Here is a 25,814-nt window from a genome sequence, read left to right on the forward strand (position 1 = left end):
AATAAAAGTGCTGGCAGGTCGACAGACACACAAATAAACACAAACATACACACAAAATTCAAGCTTTCGCAACAAACTGTTGCCTCATCAGGAAAGAGGGAAGGAGAGGGAAAGACGAAAGGATGTGGGTTTTAAGGGAGAGGGTAAGGAGTCATTCCAGTCCCGGGAGCGGAAAGACTTACCTTAGGGGGAAAAAAGGACGGGTACACACTCGCACACACACACATATCCATCCACACGTGTGCGAGTGTGTACCCGTCCTTTTTTCCCCCTAAGGTAAGTATTTCCGCTCCCGGGACTGGAATGACTCCTTACCCTCTCCCTTAAAACCCACATCCTTTCGTCTTTCCCTCTCCTTCCCTCTTTCCTGATGAGGCAACAGTTTGTTGCGAAAGCTTGAATTTTGTGTGTATGTTTGTGTTCATTTGTGTGTCTGTCGACCTGCCAGCACTTTCATTTGGTAAGTCACATCATCTTTGTCTTTATATATATATATATATATATATATATATATATATATATATATATATATATATATATATATATACCTAAAAACAAAGATGATTTGACTTACCCAATGAAAGTGCTGGCAGGTCGACAGACAGACAAACGAACACAAACATACACACAAAATTCAAGCTTTCGCAACAAACTGTTGCCTCATCAGGAAAGAGGGAAGGAGAGGGAAAGACGAAAGGATGTGGGTTTTAAGGGAGAGGGAAAGGAGTCATTCCAGTCCCGGGAGTGGAAAGACTTACCTTAGGGGGAAAAAGGGACGGGTATACACTCGCACACACACACATATCCATCCACACATATACAGACACAAGCAGGTCTTTAAATATGTTGTGGAACCCTTGTCCGCCGGAAGAATGACGATGGATCGGTCAGCCTTCAGATCACGGATAGCCTGGGCTTCAGCAGTGGTGATGTTGGGAGTAGGATTAAGGTTTTTTAAGAAGGATTGAGAGGCAAGGCTGGAAGTCAGAAATTCCTGGAAGGTTAGGAGAGGGTGATTTTGAGGAAGAGGAGGTGGGTCCCGCTGTGACGGAGGACGGAACTGTTCCAGGCATGGTTCAATTTGGATAGTGTCTTGGGGAGTTGGATCATTAGGAGTAGGATTAGGATCATTTTTCTTTGTGGCAAAGTGATATTTCCAGCAGAGAGTACGGGTGTAGGACAGTAAATCTTTGACGAGGGCTGTTTGGTTAAATCTGGGAGTGGGGCTGAAGGTGAGGCCTTTGGATAGGACAGAGGTTTCGGATTGGGAGAGAGGTTTGGAGGAAAGGTTAACTACTGAATTGGGGTGTTGTGGTTCCAGATTGCGTTGATTGGAATTTTGAGGTTTTGGAGGGAGTGGAGCTGGAAGTGGGAGATTGAGTAGATGGGAGAGACTGGGTTTGTGTGCAATGAGAGGAGGTTGAGGTTTGCTGGAAAGGTTGTGAAGGGTGAGTGAGTTGCCTTTCCAGAGGTGGGAAACCAGGAGATTGGATAGTTTTTTAAGGTGGAGGGTGGCATGCTTTTCTAATTTGCGGTTGGCCTGTAGGAGGATGCTCTGAACAACCGGTGTGGATGTGGGAGAGGAAAGATTGAGGACTTTTATTAGGGACAGGAGTTGATGGGTGTGTTGATTGGCTGAGTGGATGTGTAGGTGAAGGATTAGGTGGGTGAGGGCAATGGATTGTTCGGTTTGGAACTGGTATAGGGACTGATGGAAAGAAGGGTTGCAGCCAGAGATGGGAACTTTAAGTGTGAGGCCTTTGGGGGTGATGCCAAATGTCAGACAAGCCTGAGAAAATAAAATATGGGAGTGTAATCTGGCTAGGGCGAAGGCATGTTTGCGGAGGGAATGTAAATAAAACTTAATGGGGTCGTTGTGGAGGTGTTGTGAGGGTGACATGGTACTAGAAGGCGGAAAGTGGAACACGAGGCTGAAATGAAAATGAAAATAAATATCAACACACCCATCAACTCCTGTCCCTAATAAAAGTCCTCAATCTTTCCTCTCCCACATCCACACCGTTTGTTCAGAGCATCCTCCTACAGGCCAACCGCAAATTAGAAAGGCATGCCACCCTCCACCTTAAAAAACTATCCAATCTCCTGGTTTCCCACCTCTGGAAAGGCAACTCACTCACCCTTCACAACCTTTCCAGCAAACCTCAACCTCCTCTCATTGCACACAAACCCAGTCTCTCCCATCTACTCAATCTCCCACTTCCAGCTCCACTCCCTCCAAAACCTCAAAATTCCAATCAACGCAATCTGGAACCACAACACCCCAATTCAGTAGTTAACCTTTCCTCCAAACCTCTCTCCCAATCCGAAACCTCTGTCCTATCCAAAGGCCTCACCTTCAGCCCCACTCCCAGATTTAACCAAACAGCCCTCGTCAAAGATTTACTGTCCTACACCCGTACTCTCTGCTGGAAATATCACTTTGCCACAAAGAAAAATGATCCTAATCCTACTCCTAATGATCCAACTCCCCAAGACACTATCCAAATTGAACCATGCCTGGAACAGTTCCGTCCTCCGTCACAGCGGGACCCACCTCCTCTTCCTCAAAATCACCCTCTCCTAACCTTCCAGGAATTTCTGACTTCCAGCCTTGCCTCTCAATCCTTCTTAAAAAACCTTAATCCTACTCCCAACATCACCACTGCTGAAGCCCAGGCTATCCGTGATCTGAAGGCTGACCGATCCATCGTCATTCTTCCGGCGGACAAGGGTTCCACAACTGTGGTACTTGATCGTCGGGAGTATGTGTCTGAGGGTCTGCGTCAGCTTTCAGACAACACTACTTACAAAGTTTGCCAAGGCAATCCCATTCCTGATGTCCAGGCGGAGCTTCAAGGAATCCTCAGAACCTTAGGCCCCCTACAAAACCTTTCACCCGACTCCATCAACCTCCTGACCCCACCAACACCCCGCACCCCTACCTTCTACCTTCTTCCCAAAATTCACAAACCCAATCATCCCGGCCGTCCCATTGTAGCTGGTTACCAAGCCCCCACCGAACGCATCTCTGCCTACGTAGATCAACACCTTCAACCCATTACATGCCGTCTCCCACCCTTCATCAAAGACACCAACCACTTTCTCGAACGCCTGGAATCCCTACCCAGTCTGTTACCCCCGGAAACCATCCTTGTAACCATTGATGCCACTTCCTTATACACAAATATTCCGCATGTCCAGGGCCTCGCTGCGATGGAGCACTTCTTTTCACGCCGATCACCTGCTGCCCTACCTAAAACCTCTTTCCTCATTACCTTAGCCAGCTTCATCCTGACCCACAACTTCTTCACTTTTGAAGGCCATACATACCAACAATTAAAGGGAACAGCCATGGGTACCAGGATGGCCCCCTCGTATGCCAACCTATTCATGGGTCGCTTAGAGGAAGCCTTCTTGGTTACCCAGGCCTGCCAACCCGAAGTTTGGTACAGATTTATTGATGACATTTTCATGATCTGGACTCACAGTGAAGAAGAACTCCAGAATTTCCTCTCCAACCTCAACTCCTTTGGTTCCATCAGATTCACCTGGTCCTACTCCAAATCCCATGCCACTTTCCTTGACGTTGACCTCCACCTGTCCAATGGCCAGCTTCACACGTCCGTCCACATCAAACCCACCAACAAGCATCAGTACCTCCATTATGACAGCTGCCACCCATTCCACATCAAACGGTCCCTTCCCTACAGCCTAGGTCTTCGTGGCAAACGAATCTGCTCCAGTCCGGAATCCTTGAACCATTACACCAACAACCTGAAAACAGCTTTTGCATCCCGTAACTACCCTCCCGACCTGGTACAGAAGCAAATAACCAGAGCCACTTCCTCATCTCCTCAAACCCGGAACCTACCACAGAAGAACCCCAAAAGTGCCCCACTTGTGACAGGATACTTTCCGGGACTGGATCAGATGCTGAATGTGGCTCTCCAGCAGGGATACGACTTCCTCAAATCCTGCCCTGAAATGAGATCCATCCTTCATGAAATCCTCCCCACTCCACCAAGAGTGTCTTTCCGCCGTCCACCTAACCTTCGCAACCTCTTAGTTCATCCCTATGAAATCCCCAGACCACCTTTCCTACCCTCTGGCTCCTACCCCTGTAACCGCCCCCGGTGTAAAACCTGTCCCATGCACCCCCCCACCACCACCTATTCCAGCCCTGTAACCCGGAAGGTGTACACGATCAAAGGCAGAGCCACGTGTGAAAGCACCCACGTGATTTACCAACTGACCTGCCTACACTGTGAAGCGTTCTATGTGGGAATGACCAGCAACAAACTGTCCATTCGCATGAATGGACACAGGCAGACAGTGTTTGTTGGTAATGAGGATCACCCTGTGGCTAAACATGCCTTGGTGCACGGCCAGCACATCTTGGCACAGTGTTACACCGTCCGGGTTATCTGGATACTTCCCACTAACACCAACCTGTCAGAACTCCGGAGATGGGAACTTGCCCTTCAGCATATCCTCTCTTCTCGCTATCCGCCAGGCCTCAATCTCCGCTAATTTCTAATTTCAATTTGCCGCCGCTCGTACCTCACCTGTCTTTCAACATCATCTTTGCCTTTGTACATCCGCCCCGACTGACATCTCTGCCCAAACTCTTTGCCTTTACAAATGTCTGCTTGTGTCTGTGTATATGAGGATGGATATGTGTGTGTGTGCGAGTGTATACCTGTCCTTTTTTCCCCCTAAGGTAAGTCTTTCCGCTCCCGGGATTGGGATGACTCCTTACCCTCTCCCTTAAAACCCAAATCCTTTTGTCTTTCCCTCTCCTTCCCTCTTTCCTGACGAGGCAACCATTGGTTGCGAAAGCTAGATTTTGTGTGTATGTTTGTGTTTGTTTGTGTGTCTATCGACCTGCCAGCGCTTTTGTTTGGTAAGTCTCATCACCTTTCTTTATATATATATATATATATATATATATATATATATATATATATATATATATATGTTAGTTGTCCACAGGCAGTGTAGCGGAGACCGCACTGCCTGCACACCTCACACAGGTAGTCTCTAGCGGCTGGCCTGCACTGATACAGTTGGCGGTCAATTCAAGCATGCACACATGGCAACACGAATATATATATGGCATTTACATATGTCTGCCTGTGTCTGTATATGTGCGGATGGATGTGTGTGTTATTTTTATTATTACATTGTAAGATAAAGTAAGTGATTTTCCCCCTAAGGTAAGTCTTTCCACTCCCAGGATTGGAATAACTCCTTACCCTCTCCCTTAAAACCCACATCCTTTCGTCTTTCCCTCTCCTTCCCTCTTTCCTGATGAAGCAACCAGGGGTTGTGAAAGCTTGAATATATGTGTGTGTGTTTGTAATTTTTATTGTGTCTATCAACATACCAGTGCTATCTCGTTTGGTAAGTTAAAGCATCTTTGTTTTTTATATATATTTTTCCCATGTGAAATGTTTCCCTCTATTAGATTCTTATTATTAGTATTGTATACATCCATTGGGCCTTCAAAGCCTGGATGAGGATCTCCTAAAAACTATTATTATTGTTATTATTATTATTACATTGTAAGATAAAGTAAGTGATTTTAATATTTTTTGCAGTTATTATGAAGTTGTTTGTTTCTTTTTTAGGCTCAGTTTAGTGGAAGTATCTGTGAGCCTGAGTTCAATCAGTGGCAATGCAGTTTGTGCACCATTGTATAAAGCCTATGGATTTGTTGGCATATTTACAACTGCAGCTGGTCTGTGTCTGGTGGGCTTCTTTTATGTACTGTTCCTGCTACCAGAATCAATCACTCCACCGCATTCTCAGCCAGAGGTAACTTTTTTTTTTCCTTGAGTCAAAGGTTGATTGACTTATTCATCTTGTTCTATGGAGCCCATCATGAAAAAGAGCCTTCAGGGACAAGGAATGAATTGGGACATACATTAACTCTGAGAAGCAGCAATAATAAAGGGGATTACTAAATAATCTCATTAAATGTCTGTACCTGTTTTTGTGTGTACTCAAACGAAATTTAACATAGTGAAATCAACAAGAATATCACCAAATTTGAAAAAAGGCCCTGCTTCCTTAAATACAGCAAACGATGACTCATGATCTCGTATTACTGGTGTAAACATCCATATTAATGTTTATCATAGAGCAATAACATATCTACGTACAATAAGAGAAGAGGCCTGTTTACAGTGAATGTTGCTTAGAACTGGGTTTCCATCTGAGCTCTTGATATTCATACAAGTGGTTCTCTTTTCTCCAAAGGTCTCTTTAATTTTCCTGTAGGCAGTATCTATCTTACCCCTGGTGAGACAAGCCTCTACATCCTTACATTTGTCCTCTAGCCATCCCTGCTTAGCCATTTTGCACTTCCTGTTGATATAATTTTTGAGAAGTTTGTATTCCTTTTTGCCTGCTTCATTTACTGAATTTTTATATTTTCTCCTTTCATCAATTAAGTTCAATATTTCTTCTGTTACCCAAGGATTTCTAACAGTCCTCATCTTTTTACCTACTTTATTCTCTGCTGCATTCACTACTTCATCCCTCAAAGCTACCCATTCTTCTCCTACTGTATTTCTGTCCCCCATTCCTGTCAATTGTTCCCTTATGCTCTCCTTGAAACTCTGTACAACCTCTGGTTCTTTCAGTTTATCCAGGTCCCATCTCCTCAAATTCCTATGTTTTTGCAGTTTCTTCAGTTTTAATCTACAGTTCATAACCAATAGATTGTGGTCAGAGTCCACACCTGCCCCTGGAAATGTCGTACAATTTAAAACCTGGTTCCTAAATCTCTGTCTTACCATTATATAATCTATCTGAAACCTGTCAGTAATAAACATTATAAAGTGTTAAAACCCCGATATTCATTTATAAACACTCTGTATTGAGCTATTGGTTGAAAATAGAGATACATTATTTGTATCAAATTTCATTAAGGAAAAAAATGTACTGAGAAGCACTAGTTTGAATTCCCAGTTACTTAAACAGGTTTCTACTGATGTTCTTGAATTTACAGCACAAATGAGTCCTATTAACATGCTTTTGCACGCTAAATACTTGTGCTCAATTTGATAAATTACTCCATAATATGATCCCATATGACATGATAGAATGAAAGTAAGCAAATGGAGCAAGAGAAGAACAACTGTCTATATTTCTCTGAACATGTCCTAATTTTTCTTACATTACCCTTGCAGTCCTTAAATGAAATGTAAACTGATGGCAGCAGAATCATTCTGTGCCACCACTAAGAAGTTATAAATTCCACTATGCCATAAGAACTTGTTGTGTCAGTGTTTTGACAGAGTATTAGTATCTTAATTTCTTGTATTATGTGGTTTCCTGTTATTAACTGTTAGTGCAAGAAATAAACAATATTTGTTATACATTAAATGAAAAAGTATACCTAAAATGTTTAGAAGGTCAACTAGGTAACAAGCTAACATGGAGTCAACACATGGCTAATCAAATCATCGAGTATAGATTTAAGTGTCAGGAAGTCGTTTCTGAAAGTATTTGTATGTAGTGTAGCCATGTATGGAAGTGAAACATGGACGATAAATAGTTTGGACAAGAAGAGAATAGAAGCTTTTGAAATGTGGTGCTACAGAAGAATGCTGAAGATTAGATGGGTAGATCACATAACTAATGAGGAGGCATTGATAGGATTGGGGAGAAGAGAAATTTGTGGCACAACTTGACTAGAAGAAGGGATCGGTTGGTAGGACATGTTCTGAGGCATCAAGGGATCACCAATTTAGTATTGGATGGCAGCGTGGAGGGTAAAAATCGTAGAGGGAGACCAAGAAATGAATACACTAAGCAGATTCAGAAGGATGTAGGTTGCAGTAATTACTGGGAGATGAAGAAGCTTGCACAGGATAGAGTAGTATGGAGAGCTGCATCAAACCAGTGTGAGGACTGAAGACCACAACAGCAACAACATTAAACTTACAGTTATAAATGATATGTCAAATGAAAAAGCAACTCAAACAGTTGTGTTTGGCACCAGCGCACGTGTGCAGCATGCAACGTTTCTGCCTCAATTGGTTGAACGTCACTGTAACCAAGCACTGGATAAGACACAAGGGGCCCAATGGCAGGGCTTGCTTTGCATGGCCTCCACGTTCATCCGACTGAACGCCATGTGATTTTTTCCTTTGGGGCTTCATGAAGGATCATGTGTATGTGCCTCTGCTACCAGCAGACCACCCTTAATTAAAAACCGGATTGAAGCAGCTATTGCTACAATCACTGTAGACACACTTATCAACATTTGGGAAGAACTTGGCTATAGACTTGATGTGCACGGTGTGACAAATGGTGCTCAAATTGAACATTTATAGGGTTCTTGGTAAAACTGTTTGAGTTGCTCTTTCATTTGACATATCATTTATAACTGTAAGTTCAATATAATAAATATTATAAAGCTTTAAAACCCCAATATTCATTTATAAACACCCTGTACATAGTATAAGAACAATCTACATAGAGACCTAAAATCACTTACCTTGGTCCAAAAAGGGGTCCAGTATTCAAGAACACACATTTTCAATAAATTTCCAGCAGCCAGTAAAAACTCAATTTCAGTCAAAGCAAATTTAAACAGAGTTGGAAGTACTTTTTGGTTGGCAACTCCTTCTCCTTTGTAGATGAATATCTTAACAGGGGCTGTGAGACCAGCATAAGTAAAATGTGTCTTAAATTTCAGTTTTTGACATCATTTGGTCATGTCAGTCATGATTAGGCATTTTGTGTATGATAAATTTGTTAAAAGTGCTCACTATGTTTCATTCTGACAGTGTATTAATTCTGCAAATATTAGCAGTTCCAGTTTATTGAAATGTATTCACATATTTTGACAATCTCATGACAAATGATCAGAGAAGTGAGTATTACATTCAGATGTTCAATGTTCTTTGTGTTATATTTCCTGACATTTTCCTCACCCACAGGAATCATCTCATTTTTGGGTATATGGAATGAAAACTGAATCTCATCTAATCTAATGTAACAAGAAAAGGAATGAGTAGTAGTTGTATGAAGTACCCTCCATCATGTACCATATAGTTGTTTGCAAAGTAGATGTAGATGTGGATTTAGATTTTTTAAATAACTGTATATGGGTGGTATAAACAATGTCAGCCATAATAAATCTAGTTCATTTTTATTCGATTGTTTATTGGTATGTGCAGCGTTTGCTGTAACTGAGAACAAGTAATCATTGGAATTGGTTGGCAGTGTTTCAGCATGTCATTATACCAGCCACAGATATCATATGTGCAGTCAATTTAAATATTCACGTTGTTTGTATCGAAGCACATTAAAAAAAGGAAATAATTGTCACCCTGTGGAGAAAACACACTAATATTGTGTAACATTGCAGCTAGCCTTGATAATGGCCTGAATTGATTGCTACATTTCACCCTCTGTCCCAAATAATCTCAGACATTATATATGTGATTAAGATCCAGTGATGCACTGAGCTACTCCAGGTGTGATAAAATGCCTGAGTGTTCGTCAGACCAGACATGTTGCATGCAGCCCTGTGAATGTGGCTATTGTTGTTAGGGAAGATGGAAGTGTTCAGAACACACTTTTCAAGAAGGTGTAGAAGAAAGGGCAACACTTGTTCACTGAGAATGTTAAAATAAACATGGTTCATGTTCACTGAACCTGAAGAAGTGAGCCCCCATCACTGTATGAAATGCACATCAAAACATCACAGAACCCCCCTATAACCAGAAAACATTGACCTACTTCTTTGGCCAAAGCACTCAGCGCCATCATTCATTTGGAAAGAGGCATAATCTTGATTTAAACACTTGAGGAGTAAAGGAGACCACAGAAGTGTTGAGTTGTTGGCAGATACATTCAAAAAAACATGGGTAAGATGGGTAGAGAGTGAGTGAGAGAGGCAGGAGCCAGGAAGAAGGGTTGTGGGTGGGTTGCCAGCAGCTCATTGGGAGACAGCTGATTTGCCAGCTACAAATGCAGGAGGGAGGAGTGGCAGGTGCACATGAAAGGCATGTGACCCACAGGTGCCAAAGCTGGTGGGGAGTAGTGCACACTGAAGGTGATGTAGGGACATGTATTACAATGGGTGATAGGATGATAGGATGGAGGAAGGGGAAACTGTTGGGCAGAGTGTGCAGGGTGCAGGGACAGTGGGTTATTGGAGATTGATTGAGCCCAGGATGATTACAGGAGAGAAGGACGGTTGCAAGGGCTACTCCCATCTGTATAGTTAAGAGAAACTGATGGAGTAGGTAAGGATCAAGATGCCAGGTTTTTGAAGCAGCCATTGAAATTGAGCATGTTATGCTCTGTTGCATGTTGTACGACTGCCCCACAACAGCCCCACACATGAAGAGATCTAAGTACACATTGTTAAATGTGGGGAACTTCAAAATATATTAGTTGTAGCTCATGATCACACTTCTGCAAGCAGCTACCACTGAATATTCCTTACCAGTTACTGATGAAAAATACTGCAGAAGATGATAAACTCCTGCATAGTATGAATACTAAACTCCACAGGTTTCCAGTATGGGTTGAGGAGATACATTCAACTCAGGATAATTTATCCTTACTGAAGGTGACAGAACAATAAACATTCATATGTAAGCATAATGAAATTGATAATCTCTATTTTATTATTGTTATTTTTTGCTCACAGATGTCAGAAAAAAGTAGTTTGTGATAAAACATTATTGTGTTCCTAAAAGTCACTAATCTAGTTGCAGAAATTAGAAGATATAATTTAATGCAGAAAATAAACAGCTATAACTTTCTCAGTACATAGGCAGCTCATGAAATTCCATGTAAAGTTGCATAAGTGCTCAGTTTGAATTACTTGTTAAAAACAGCAATTGAATTGGTGCCATCTGTCCCATGAAAACCTATTCACAAACTTTCAAAGACCAGTACTGAGTAAGTAATATACTACATTGCTCCAATTCAACAAAAAAAGGTCAGGCAATATAGTGACTGTTAAAGCTGCAGTATTTTTCATCTCAGTGGACTATGTTAAATCTTCAGTTTCACTGTCACTGTTGCCGCACCTGTCTCCTTCACCTTCACAGTCTTTGCTGGAGACAATGAGGCTCATTTGTCCTTGAAGACAAGAATAGTATTACTACAGCTCACACAGAGGCATTTACGCAGACACCTTTTCTACACTCCACACACAGATGGAACAGAGTATAACTCTAATACTTGTTTCAATAAAAAGTACTTCACAGTGGTTTGCAGAGTATGAATGTAGATGTAGAAGGAATTCCTAGGATTGTTCATGTGAGTAGATTATCAACAATTGTAACTGGTTGTTAGTATTGTGACATTTATGTCCTCATACAGATATGTAAAAAATAAATTAAGTCCAAAGGTTCTGATTTTAGATTGCATATGCTTCAGCCACCAGTTGAGGCATATTGCAAATCATATAGTTCTTATAACAGAAAACAAAGGTATCTGCAAGGGGAGGGGTGGGGGAGGGGGGTGGGGGGAGGGAGGTGCAGGCAATAGTAGGCACTTGCCCCTTCCTGGAATCTGGGTATAGACATCTTTTCATTACAGAATTTGGTAAAATTTCAAGCAGTCATTTACTGTGACTCCAATAAACTGCAGATTTAACATTGCTGACCAAGATGAAAAATACTGCAGCTTTAACAGCCTCTATGTAGCTTGATTTTTCTTAGTTGACATGCTCTTCACATGAAATTATGCTGATTTCCTGGTGTGGCTGCAGTTAAGATGTTGATATGTAGTAAAGATGTGTATGAGCCTTTACAGAACCATGACGAATTAGAGTCTCCATTTTTTTTTTCTGTTGCTATCTTGTTCAATCCTCTGTGAGCTGCAGAAGAGAACTGATCTCTCATCCCTGTGCGTGGATTCTATTGCCAATTCCCAACACATAAACATGGCTGCAGTATACATGACACATAGAACTGTCCCCAATTCCCTCTTAGCCCCCCTCTCCCCCCTTTTTCATGCTCTGTAGGATGTCAACAGTAGTTTACCATTAATCTATGGATAAAGAAAAGCCATGGTGGTTTCTTGATTCTGCACTCAGTTTTACACAACAAAACTATTGTAATTCTCTTGGAAGAATACAACTACACAGTATTGTTGGTATTTACGTCTATACTTAATCCTGAACATATCACTCAATAAAAGGAAGGACCATTTTCTGCCTTAGGAGAGTGTAAAATTCAAGTTCAAAAAGATGTGCTCTCCGAGATTAGAGCCTTGTCAGAGTCTGTGGGTGCAACACTGAACCACATACATGTGATGTGTGTGATATTTGTTATGTGATATGTGATTTATTTGGCTCATTACATACAATTTTCAAATCATTTGATTTGATGTACAGGAGACATATCAAGGTTTTCTCTTTTTTAACAGAAATAAAAAAGTTTACATTATATTTTACATTTCTAAGTTCCAGCTACACAAGTACATAAAATAATACATGTAATACAATCCCTGTGTTCAGACTGTGAAGCTGTCCTCAATCAATACTTTGACAAAATAATAACACTTTTCCACCAGAAGAGTTCGACGCGCAGGTCGCCGAAGTGGCGTCAAATCGAAAGACCTGCACCAGGCGAACGGTCTACCCGACGGGAGGCCCTAGCCACACGACATTTCCATTTTATACCAGAAGAGTAAAGAGCGATCTTTTCAGTGAACGAAGCTACATCTTAAATATATTACTGCCTTACATTTTACTGAAAATTTTTAACCCCATATACTGTGGGATTTGGGCATAAAGTTTTAAACAATGTGTTGGAAGTTTGAAATTATCTCTGTGGTGAGTGCTGTAGTTGTGGTTAAAATGGAAAGTGTCTAGTGTATGTTGATAATTTATACAAGAACACCACCATCTCATATACGTAAAGTGAAGGAATAGATAATATTTTTAAATTTTATAACTGTTATCGACAGGATTCCTGTTTTTTTTGCAACACGTGTTTCTAATTACTTTCTTTTGTAATACTAGGAGCCTAGTGACATTTGCTGAATTTTACCAGAAGACTTGGCAGCTCTTTCTAATTTTTCTGTTTGTCCCTTCAGCCTTACCAAATTCTATGGGGAAATGATCAGAGAGTCCTTTGATCTCAGTTCTTTCTAAAGGTGAACTCATTGTGGCATCTGTGTAACAGGGGGAAGTAAGGACTGTATTACTGAATTATGAAAGATGTAAAGCCTTTTGTTTTGCCTGTATTTGTTATATATTGTATACACATCTTATAGGCATAAAAGGAGAAAATGGAGTCTGAGTTTTTTCCAGTCATTTAAGGCTCTTTCTTTGAATTGGATAATACACCATCATTTGATGGAAATGATCAACACTGCCTATTGATTCATTGTACTTCAGAACCATCTCAGGTTTCTGAATTACAACACCTTGATGTGTCATGGTATCAACCATTTTCTCAGAAAACTCTGAGCTGATCATCGGTCTCCTTTATCTTTCCATTTGAGTATACAAATTCCCTCTTCATTATTCCCTCTTTTTCAGTTCTGAAGTAATCACTTCTAATGGATTACCTCTATGGTTCTTTCTGAGGATTCCTGAAACATATGTGTTCTTCTGAAAATGTTCTTGGATGTGGTTGACACTGTTACAGAAATTATCCACAAAAAATAAATGTCCAACCCCAATTTTCCATCCAGTAATGTATGGACAGCTGAACTAACATGTCCACTACCACCAACCTGTTGACCAGTGGCATCCCTATATGTACAATAACCCTCAGGACTAACGCAGATGACTCTTTCAGCATATAAAGTTGTTGTTTTTGTGGTCTTCAGTGCTGAGACTGGTTTGATGCAGCTCTCCATCCTACTCTATCCTGTGTAAGCTTCTTCATCTAACAGTACCTACTGCAACCTACATCCTTCTGAATCTGTTTAGTGTATTCATCTCTTGGTCTCCCTCTACGATTTTTACCCTCTACGTTTCCCTCCAATACTAAATTGGTGATCCCTTGATGCCTCAGAACATGTCCTACCAACCGATCCCTTCTTCTAGTCAAGTTGTGCCACAAACTTCTCTTCCCCCCAATCCTATTCAATACCTCCTCATTAGTTTATGATCTACCCATCTAATCTTCAGCATTCTTCTGTAGCACCACATTTCGAAAACTTCTATTCTCTTCTTGTCCAAACTATTTATCGTCCATGTTTCACTTCCATACATGGCTACACTCCATACAAATACTTTCAGAAACGACTTCATGTCACGTCTATACTCGATGTTAACAAATTTCTCTTCCTCAGAAACGCTTTCCTTGCCATGGCCAGTCTACATTTAATATCCTCTCTACTTCGACCATCATCAGCTATTTTGCTCCCCAAATAGCAAAACTCCTTTACTACTTTAAGTGTCTCATTTCCTAATCTAGTTCCCTTGGCATCACCCAACTTAATTCTGCTACATTCCATTATCCTCGTTTTGCCTTTGTTGATGTTCATCTTATATCCTTCTTTCAAGACACTATCCATTCCGTTCAACTGCTCTTCTAAGTCCTTTGCTGTCTCTGACAGAATTACAATATCATCGGCAAACCTCAAAGTTTTTATTTCTTCTACATTGATTTTAATACCTACTCTGAATTTTTCTTTTGTTTCCTTCACTGTTTGCTCAATATACTGATTGAATAACATCGGGGAGAGCCTACAAGCCTGTCTCACTCCTTTCCCAACCACTGCTTCCCTTTCATGTCCCTTGACTCTTATAACTGCCATCTGGTTTCTGTACAAATTGTAAATAGCCTTTCGCTCCCTGTATTTTACCCCTGCCACCTTCAGAATTTGAAAAAGAGTATTCCAGTCAACATTGTGAAAAGCTTTCTCTAAGTCTACAAATGCTAGAAATGTAGGTTTGCCTTTCCTTAATATATCTTATAAGATGAGTCGTAGGGTCAGTATTGCCTCACGTGTTCCAATATTTCTACAGAATCCAAACTGATCTTCCCCGAGTTCGGCTTCTACCAGTTTTTCCATTCGTCAGTAAAGAATTCGTGTTAGTATTTTGCAGCTATGACTTATTAAACTGATATTTCGGTAATTCTCACATCTGTCAACACCTGCTTTCTTTGGGATTGGAATTGTAATATTCTTCTTGAAGTCTGAGGGTATTTCGCCTGTCTCATGTATCTTGCTCACCAGATGGTAGAGTTTTGTCAGGACTGGCTCTCCCAAGGCTGTCAGTAGTTCTAACGGAATGTTGTCTACTCCCGGGGCCTTGTTTCGACTCAGGTCTTTCAGTGCTCTGTCAAACTCTTCACACAGTATCATATCTCCCATTTCATCTTCATCTACATCCTCTTCCATTTCCATAATATTTTCTTCAAGTGCATCGTCCTTGTATAGACCCTCTATATACTCCTTCCACCTTTCTGCTTTCCCTTCTTTGCTTAGAACTGGGTTTCCATCTGAGCTCTTGATATTCATACAAGTGGTTCTCTTTTCTCCAAAGGTCTCTTTAATTTTCCTGTAGGCAGTATCTATCTTACCCCTGGTGAGACAAGCCTCTACATCCTTACATTTGTCCTCTAGCCATCCCTGCTTAGCCATTTTGCACTTCCTGTTGATATAATTTTTGAGAAGTTTGTATTCCTTTTTGCCTGCTTCATTTACTGAATTTTTATATTTTCTCCTTTCATCAATTAAGTTCAATATTTCTTCTGTTACCCAAGGATTTCTAACAGTCCTCATCTTTTTACCTACTTTATTCTCTGCTGCATTCACTACTTCATCCCTCAAAGCTACCCATTCTTCTCCTACTGTATTTCTGTCCCCCATTCCTGTCAATTGTTCCCTTATGCTCTCCTTGAAACTCTGTACAACCTGGTTCTTTCAGTTTATCCAGGTCCCATCTCCTCAAATTCCTACCTTTTTGCAGTTTCTTCAATTTTAATCTACAGTTCATAACCAATAGATTGTGGTCAGAGTCCACATCTGCCCCTGGAAATGTCGTACAATTTAAAACCTGGTTCCTAAATTACTGTCTTACCATTATATAATCTATCTGAAACCTGTCAGTATTTCCAGGCTTCTTCCATGTATACAACCTTCTTTTATGATTCTTGAACCAAGTGTTAGCTATGATTAAGTTGTACTCTGTGTAAAATTCTACCAGGCGGCTTCCTATTTAATTTCTTAGCCCCCATCCATATCCACCTACTACGTTTCCTTCTCTCCCTTTTCCAGTCACCCATGACTATTAAATTTTCGTCTCCCTTCACTACCTGAATAATTTCTTTTATTTCATCATACATTTCTTCAATTACTTTGTCATCTGCAGAGCTAATTGGCATATTACCTTGTGCTACTGTAGTAGGCGTGTGCTTTGTGTCTATCTTGGCCACAATAATGCATTCACTATGCTGTTTGTAGTAGCCTACCCGCAGTCCCTATTTTGTTATTCATTATTAAACCGTCTCCTGCGTTACCCCTATTTGATTTTGTATTTATAATCCTGTATTCGCCTGACCAGAAGTCTTGTTCCTCCTGCCAGCAAACTTCACTAATTCCTACTATATCTAACTTTAACCTATCCATTTCCCTTTCTAAATTTTCTAACCTATCTGCTCGATTAAGGGACCTGACATTCCACGCTCCGATCTGTAGAATGCCAGTTTTCTTTCGCCTGATAACGACATCCTCCTGAGTAGTCCCTGCCCGGAGATCTGAAAGGGGACTATTTTACCTCCGTAATGTTTTACCCAAGAGGACGCCATCATCATTTAACCATACAGTAAATCTCCATGGCCTTGGGAAAAATATAAAATTATAAAGTTTAATTCCATAATTGTGAGCCTTAGTCTTTACGTATTGTCAGAACATGAGTCTACCGCTCCACAGAACCATTGATTCATCTGTTGGGAAATTTTGGTGTGTAATATAAGTCTGTCCATTGTCATATGAAAAATATGTAACAGGGGTTGAATTTTGTGTAGCCTGTCAGAAGGTGCAGGTTCATTGGGTTCTGGATATTTTGCAAAATGCAAATCTTGCAAGTTTCCAAAAAATCTGTCCCTGCCCATAACTCGTTGAAAGCATGGTAATCCAGAGAGTGCAGGTCAGTGCTCCAATAGTTACTCATTCTGCTCGATGGGATGGTTCCCATGTGGTAAAGTAAATCAAGAAACATCCTGAATTCTTCTGCCTCCAGGGACTTCCAATTTTTTACCAATGATTTAGGATGTATTGCCAATCTGCCTAAATTTCGGGTGTAAAGATTTGTTTGTGTCACAATACGATGAAGGAGTTCATCAACTGGTAATAGTTTTAGGAAATCTAATGGAGTATTTAGATGAGTCATGCCAGCAGTTAGTTCAGATTTATTTCAAAAGGCATATCAGTTGTTTTAGGGACTTGCTTGGTCCATTGTCTAGAGAGGGAACAATCACCTGCAGCGCCGAGTCAGATACTTGGGATTCATCATCTTCATAGGAATCTTCATGTTCTTCAGGTAATAAAACAAAATTTTCCTCCTCCAGCAACTCCTCATTATTATTATCATGAATGTTTTCGTAGATGTCCTCTTCTTCATCTTCTGCCATGATTCCCAGACGTTTGTTGTCAGTGAGGATAGTCCTCACTTTCCACTCTTCTCTGCCTGGAAGTAGACAAAAATAAATCAACATACGTTAAAGCTTAACCATAAATTCAGGCTTGTTTATTTGAGATGAATCATTTTATTTAAGTCTGAAAAAACAGATTAAAAGTAAGGAAGCCTAAACAAATGTTTGTTTTCCATTTATATCTGCAAAACAAATTAACATTATTCAAATTCAAATAAAATGCCTACAGTGAAAGACTCTTATAAGAATAGATCACAAATTGGAAAAGAACACTTAGGAAGAGATTTTGTGACAATTGCATTATTATCTGTTTATCCATTAGAGTAGTGGGATGTTTAAATGAGTGATTGTTCAGGTCTGGATAAGTATTTGATGTCCAGTTTTCCATGCAGCAGACTTTCTTTTTGGTACAAGACTAAGGATGGAATATTTCTGAAACATGAAATTTATTGCTTGAGTAGTCATTGCATTCCCTGTCCCTGTTGACAAGAGAGCAATCATTGATTTAACATTTGTTGGTAGCGAGTAAGGAAACAATTTATGCACGTCTGACAGTGATAAAATAAATAAATTTTATTTAGTGAAATTTTATATTTCTGCTACCTTATCATTCTTATCTATATTTTCAGAATTCAAATGTGAAATGTGTATTTCTTCAAGAGACAGTAGTGGAAGTTTTTAAGGTGAGCTTCAAATGGCGACCAAACTATGGGCGTGCCATTGTACTATTGTCAGCTACAGCACTGTCATTCTATGTTGTAACACTAATAGGTAAGTACAGCTTCCATTTTTCCATCATGGATATATTAAATATAGAATAAATGGAAACCCATATGCCTGTATTTGCATTATACTTGTAGTTCACATCATCTGATCTGTAAAGTCACTGGATCTTGGTTAATGTTTTTTGACCTCACTGTGGATACTCAGTGAATCATAATTACCAGGGATTTGGGGGGGGGGGGGGGGGAAGGGCAGTTACAGGTTGTTTTCAGTGAATTCATTTGTAAAATCTTTGCCCTAGCTCGTACACCATTCCACAGTTTAGATATACTGCTCTGGAAGATCTCAGAGACCATCTTGTACACAGTTTTTTTTCTTCCCATTTCAGCATCAGTCTGTAGAAATAAGTATCATCTGTAGTATCAAAATCTTAGTAAGTCATCATCAGATGATCTGTTTAAAACAAAAGAAAAAAGGGGATGGTAAAGTACTAATACATTGAATTATAAAATTAAACCAGCTTCAGTGCACAACTACATGCACTTGAATAGGTTATGTAGTGTATGACTGAACACGTTAGGAGAGGTGCTCACAATGTAGAAAATCTGTGCTCTGATTGTTGGAATTGAAGGCTACAGTTAAGTATGTTATGGTATCAACTTGTTAATGTTTAAATCACAATTTGTTATACCTTAGGGCCAGCAGCAGATTATATTTCTGATAATGCCATGATTACTAGAACGATGCACCAGAATAGCTGCTTATAATCACTAATCTTTATTCACAACTGACTGTTTCATCGGCATTTATCACAGTTGTCAAGTAGGCCTAGACTGATGTGACGTCCATATTACATTGTTAGCGAACTTTCTTATAACTGTCACTGTTTTGATAAGATGGTAAATGACATAAATATATTGAAAATAGGACATTAATTATAGTTTGGCACTAGTTTCACAGTTCAGCTCTTACCAATAAGTGCAACCACATCAAAGGAGTATTGGTGGAGAAGCCGAACTAATGTATGGTCCCTGAACAAGTGTAGCAGATTTTTCAGTAGTTCCCGAAACAACAACCTGGATGATCGATCTGGCCTTGTAACATCAGCCAACATGGCCTTGCTGTGTCGATACTGCAAATAGCTGAAAGAAAAAGGAAACTAAAACTGCTCTCCATTGTTTAATAAAGCGGTATCATGTTGGGTACAATATTCTTGAGATAAAGTAGTCCACCCATTTTGTATCCGGCTGGGGACTACTCAGGATGATGATATTATAGTATCAAGGAAATCATATCTGGCATTCTTCAGGTTGGAGTGTGGAACGTTAGATCCCTTAATTGGATACATAAGTTAGAGAATTTAAAAATAGAAATAACACTGACAGTAAGTTCAATGATTGGGACTTAAATAGAATTGACAGATACTAAGAAAAGTAGATTAGATCTACAAGGTTAAAGTGGCAGTAAATAAGCTACTGGGAAAGGTGTGATGAAATAAGTTGCAGTACCTGAAAGAATGCTCTAAACAAGCAAGATAGTACTAAAATGTTACTGGAAAAACTGAGAAGTAGGCCTAAAACAAAGGAATGAAATGTTGGTAGCTCTTACTTACTGAAAGACAGGGTAGGCAAGACAGATAACAGTAAAAATGTGATTGGTGGGTGTGTCCTGGGTTATTCTGGATATTATTTAATGTAACATTAACAGTGTCTACAGATGCAAACTTGTTATGACATAATTAGTGAACAGCAAAAATTGTGAATAAATAATGTTGAATGTTCTACTGATTGTCTTATCAGATTAATATTAGTTGTCTGCTTTATGCAACATGTAATATTCTTATTATTCATTTGACTGGAAGCTTTAAAAGCCATCTGTATCACACAAATACCATCTGCTGGCCTGTGAAAGCATTAGCAAATTTCTGTGCTATAACTGTAACTTCCAATCAGCTTAACTCTTAAGTTTTCATAATGAGATGTTTGTGGCAGTCTTCCTAAATCAAAAACATGCACTCCCTTAGACTATACTTCACTTGAGAAAATGAAATGGTCACCAGAATCAAAGATTAAGATGCAGTTGGTAGTTTGACAGCTTTCAGTCTGCTGCTTGACACATTATACTTGCTGTCTGTAAAACAATCTTCACAAGAACCATGTTTATAGCTTTCAGAATATGAGCAGACATTTCTGGAAACTGAATAGTGCCTGTACAGTCACTACACACCTGCCAGTTACAGTATAAACAAATGTACCAATCAGTTGTTACATGAGGATGCTTATGTACAATAAGTGTACCCAACCACAACTAGAACTGTTATTTTACAGGAGAAGGTGGCATTATGTACCTATACACAATCAAGAAGTTTGGGTGGACTGTTGAAGATTATACGAGGCTATCCATAGCTGCTCTTTCCATGTCAGCAATTTGTAAGTATCTAACATCTAATTATTTATTGTTTTGCTGTGCATCAATATAACCATTATGAGTTTAGTGTTTAGTACTATTTTACCTCATATTATTACTGTTGTTTGAAATTTAGAATTTGTTTTGAATAAAATGTCAACACCAGTTGCACTTTTCTTTTTAAATTAACAACCATGACCAGCTTCAGTTCCCAAAGGCATTGCACAGTGCTTTACGTCAGGTGTCCTGTGAGAACACATAGTGACTTGTCCCAGGATGCCAGGCATATGTCGCTGGATAATGATCTTGGGGGCTGAAACTGGTCACAGTTGTTAAAATAAAAATAAAAGTGCAACTGATGCAGCGTTTTATTTAAAATCAATACTACAGTTGTTAGTTAGTTAGTTACGTGTTCCATTGATCAATCTCATGGTAAACATTATTATGACGAACGTGTCAAGTATAGATTTATTTATTCCTATTCAAGAATTCATGTATGGTATAGAATAAAGGAGATATGATTTCAATTAATTTTTGAAACTATTACTCCTATCTGTCAAACATTTTATTTCATCTAGTGATTTATTAAAAAGTTTTACAGCAGCATATTTTATCCCTTTCTGTGCCAAAGATAGGTTAAATAGAGGCTAATGTAAGTCTTTCTTTCCTTGGTATTATAATCACGAATGTCACTGTTGTTTTTGATCTGGGCCATGTTGTCGAGAACAAATTTCGTTACTGAATAAATGTGCTTCACGCTGTTGTAACAATTCCTAACCAAAAAACAGATGTCTACTAGATGTATGATTATGAGCCCCACACGTTATTCTAAACACTTTCTTTTGAGCAGTGAATACTTTGTGCCTAAGTGTTGAGGCACCCCAAAATATTATTCCATATGACATCAGAGAGTGAAAATTTGCAAAGTATGTTAGGTTACTAATTTCTATATGCTCAAAATTGGCAATTATTCTGATTGCAGAAGTTGCTGAACCTAGTCACTTTAGGAGATCTGAAATATGAATTTTCCAGTTAAGATTCTCATCTATATGTACACCCAAAAACTTATATTTATTGAAGAAACTGTACTCCTTGCAGCAGAAAATTGGATGTACTGTGTTTCTTTTCAAAGTTCAGAGCAAGACCATTTGCAGAAAACCAGTTAATAAGTTTCCCAAAGACATTATTTGTATAATTTTCTATTGGAGTTTGTTTTACTGGATTAATGATGAAACTCTGGAACCTGTAGCAAGATAATCAATATGCTGGACAAGAAAACTTTAGTTATAATGTAAAATAGTAAATGATAAAGCAGAAAAATGTTTATCAAATTTCAAGAATAAATAGATAAAATAGATTAAGATCATCAGCTCTGGTTTAATTGAGAGCCGCTTTATTGTTTCTTCGCCCTTGCGTATGAAGTTAGTGAATAACTTTTTGTGACATGAGATAAAATTTGTTATTTTGTTGTCATAGGTAGTTATATTCTTTTATTCAGACTTTTCACATTTTCTGTTTCATTCTGTGATTATCAGAACATTCTACCCCTATTTTTACTTTGTTAAACAGATGTGGTTCTGGCACAACCACATGGTGGATTGGAAAGCAATGTTAATGGTGAATGTAGAACAAATCCATTGTGCCACTGGAATTTTGAAATCCAACTTTATTGTGCAAAATCTTCACAGGTACTTAAGAAACTAGATTACCAACATGATTTTTTTTCCCAGAATCATTAATGTCCAAAGATGCAAAGTTAGATTCTTAGCTGTCTAGTTGTGAAATCAAGGGAGATACTAACATTACCAACCTGTTTGGACTCTCTTCAGTCTAATTAAAATCCATCAGCCTAATCTTCTTTCAATAACTGCACTTCCGTTCTAAAAGTTAATAACAATGAAATGTATTTGCAGCTGCAAGTATGGACAACCAACAGTTGTATAAGGGAATGACAACAATTTGTGCTGGAGCAGGACTCAAATCTGGTTTCCCACTTATTGCGAGCAGTTGCCTTACCAATAGGCTATCTGAGCATGACTCATGGCCAGATGCAAACTACCATATGGCATACAGCCTGCCTTCATACGCTCATTATATACATTCCCATACAGGGCAGAAATTTTAATTGAAAGCCATGTGTTTCATAATAGCTGCAGTCACTGAAGTGCCTATTCCTTCAACATGCAAGCATGTCCAAAGTATCATTGTATTGGACTTATGAATTGCAATATTAAAGTTAATAATGACATAATGCATCTGATTTCCCCCCCCCCCCCCCCCCCCCCCAGTTCTCTCTTAAGTATTATTTCCAAACAGTTCAGATGATCAGCTCGTTACTATTATGATCTAGATTGCACAACACAGATTGATAAATTACACATCCTACAAATGGTTTGCTGAAATCATTACACAGCAGTGACAGATCTTCACTTAACTATTGTCTGTTGACTTTCTGAGAATTTGTGCATGATGTCTATTTATAGACATACGTATTACAGAAATTACAAAACAATAAAATTCATGACTATTACATTTTGGATATTAACATAAAAGATAGAGAAATGGAAGATAGAAGATACAATAGGTGATGGAGTAAATTTGTTTTACTGAAAAGTGTATACTTATGAAATGAATAAGTAATAGATGCAAATTTTATGGGAGCAAAGTTTTAATGTGTACAAGGATTACCAAAGTTTTCCAAGAATTTTCTAGATAGTGAAATTTTTTAATTGGAGTAATTAATAAACTAACAGTTTATTTAAGCAAAAGTAAACATTTTTCAAAAGAGAAAACTCAGGGACACAAAAGTATAACACTGAACTTTGGAAAGAGTTACAGTGATTGGAATATTCTGGGAAATGAAGATTTTGAATACATATAGGTTCTGAAATATTAAGTTTTTTGTAGAAATAGCAACATGTTTGCTTGGAAGAAGAGACTGAGGTGTTTTCAAATATTCTACATAAATTTTGAAACAACTACTTTTAGTGGGGTGGTATTCTGAAGAGCACATGGTTCACAGGTATAGTAAGAATATTTCTTTCAATAAAATATTGTCACAAGCACTATTTACACTGTTGTCATTAGCAGACTGTAAATTGTACTGTGAATAATAAAATTTAGTGAAATACTGCATGAGTTACAATTTGATGATTTTTGTGTGCTCATAGTATATGCATTACCATTAAAAAAGAAGAAAAAGGAGTGGTATAAGAACAAGTAGGATAATTCTGTCTTTGTCTGTTGCAAAGTGTCCTAACATGCCGTATGTTATTGCTGTTATCTTCCATTCATTTGAGACCCTTTTTAACTCTTCATTTGATGGTCAGTTGGAGTTCCTGCATATTTTTCGTTTCTAATTCTAAGTGCAAGAAGTGAACATACCTGTCACTACCTGCGATAATGTGTAACATGATAGTAAATGTCCAGGAGGAAAAGATACATTTTCTTGGGTCTTTCTCTCACACAGAGTTTTCTTAAGATGTGAAGAAACACACAATCTGATAACCCAAAAAACTTCATCTACATCTGTGTGTACATCCACATATTGCAAAACACTTTGAAGTCCAGAAGACAGGGTACTACCTATTGTATCACGTATTAGGTTTCCTTCTCATATGAAGCATGATAAGAATGGCTATTTAAATGCCTTTGTGGGCAGAGACTGTACCATATTTTTAGATTCCTCACTTCATACTGGTTCTTGAAACTTTGTAAGCTGAATAGTTAGCATTTTTCTTCAAGTGTTGCCAATTGTGGTTTTTCATCTTTTCCATCATGGTCTTAGGTGCATCAAACAAGCATGTGACCATTTGTGTTGCCCTTCTTTGTATACATTCAGTATCTCGGTATTCAGTGTCCCATATATTTCAGCAGTGCTCTAACATGGGTTACAAGAGCATGTTGGAAACAGTCTCCTGTGAATACTGACTACTGACTACTTTTTCCCAGTATCCTATCATTTAGCCAAAGTCTGCCATCTGCTTTACTCAAGGTTAGCTTGTGTTGTCCCAAATATTGTTGTATAGTGGACTGATTCCAATGGTGACACAGTGATATTGTAATCGAAGGATACTACAGTTGTGTATTTTGTGAACTGCACAGTTTTATGCTTCTGAAAATCTTTCCACCACATTGAAATCTTATTAAGATCTGACTCATTATCTGAGCAGCATTTTTGTGATATTACTTATTATAGGGAGTTGCATCATCTGCAGTTGATTTTTTTCATACTATGATTAATAAGTGTTAGTGTGGCACTGGGCCAGATGTTGTTTAGAAGTAGAGAATACTGCATCCAATTGATTGTCTTCCATGGATTGGAAATTATGATGTAAGAAGTGCACAAGTTAGGTTTTACAAGACTAACATTTTTTCAGGCCCAGTGCTACTTGGCAGAGACAAGGTAATTCTGTTCCAGGTACCTCATTATATTTGAGCTCAGAATATGTTTTAAAATTCTACAATAGATGGTTGTTGATGGATGGTTGATAGCCCTGAAAAGGGCTCAGATGAAAAGTTTAGCTGTCATTCTCAAGGAACAGAAAATGCATTGGAAATGGAAACGTTTTGGACAATGATAACATAGAATTGTGTAAAATATGTATGTTTCTGATGTTGTTGTTTTGGTCTTCAGTCCAGAGACTGGTTTGATGCAGTTCTCCATCCTACTCTATCCTGTGCAAGCTTCTTCATCTCCCAGTACCTACTGCAACCTACAGCCTTCTGAATGTGCTTAGTGTATTCATCTCTTGGTCTCCTTCTACGATTTTTACCCTCCATGCTTCCCTCCAGTACCAAATTGGTGATCCCTTGATGCCTCAGAACATGTACTACCAACTGATCCCTTCTTCTAGTCAAGTTGTGCCACAAACTTCTCTTCTCCCCAATTCTATTCAATACCTCCACATTAGTCATGTGATCTACCCATCTAATTTTCAGCGTTCTTCTGTAGCACCACATTTCGAAAGCTTCTATTCTCTTCTTGTCTGACCTATTTATCGTCCATGTTTCACTTCCACACATGGCTACACTCCATACAAATACTTTCAGAAACGACTTCATGACACTTAAATCTATACCTGA

At 38.9% G+C, this 25,814-nt stretch overlaps 1 protein-coding gene across 2 annotated transcripts in view; it reads left to right on the forward strand.

Moving 5' to 3' along the window:
- LOC126175459 (proton-coupled folate transporter-like) overlaps positions 1 to 25,814 on the forward strand; it is a 254,716-nt gene that overhangs the window by 156,366 nt on the left and 72,536 nt on the right. For both annotated transcript variants that reach the window (XM_049922264.1, XM_049922263.1), the window contains 3 exons: positions 5,631 to 5,817; positions 18,230 to 18,371; positions 20,651 to 20,752. In XM_049922264.1, coding sequence (XP_049778221.1) covers positions 5,631 to 5,817; positions 18,230 to 18,371; positions 20,651 to 20,752 — 431 coding nt within the window. The remainder of the gene's footprint in view (positions 1 to 5,630; positions 5,818 to 18,229; positions 18,372 to 20,650; positions 20,753 to 25,814) is intronic.

The sequence above is a fragment of the Schistocerca cancellata genome, chromosome 3 (genome assembly GCF_023864275.1).
Source record: "Schistocerca cancellata isolate TAMUIC-IGC-003103 chromosome 3, iqSchCanc2.1, whole genome shotgun sequence".
Lineage (NCBI taxonomy): Eukaryota > Metazoa > Arthropoda > Insecta > Orthoptera > Acrididae > Schistocerca > Schistocerca cancellata.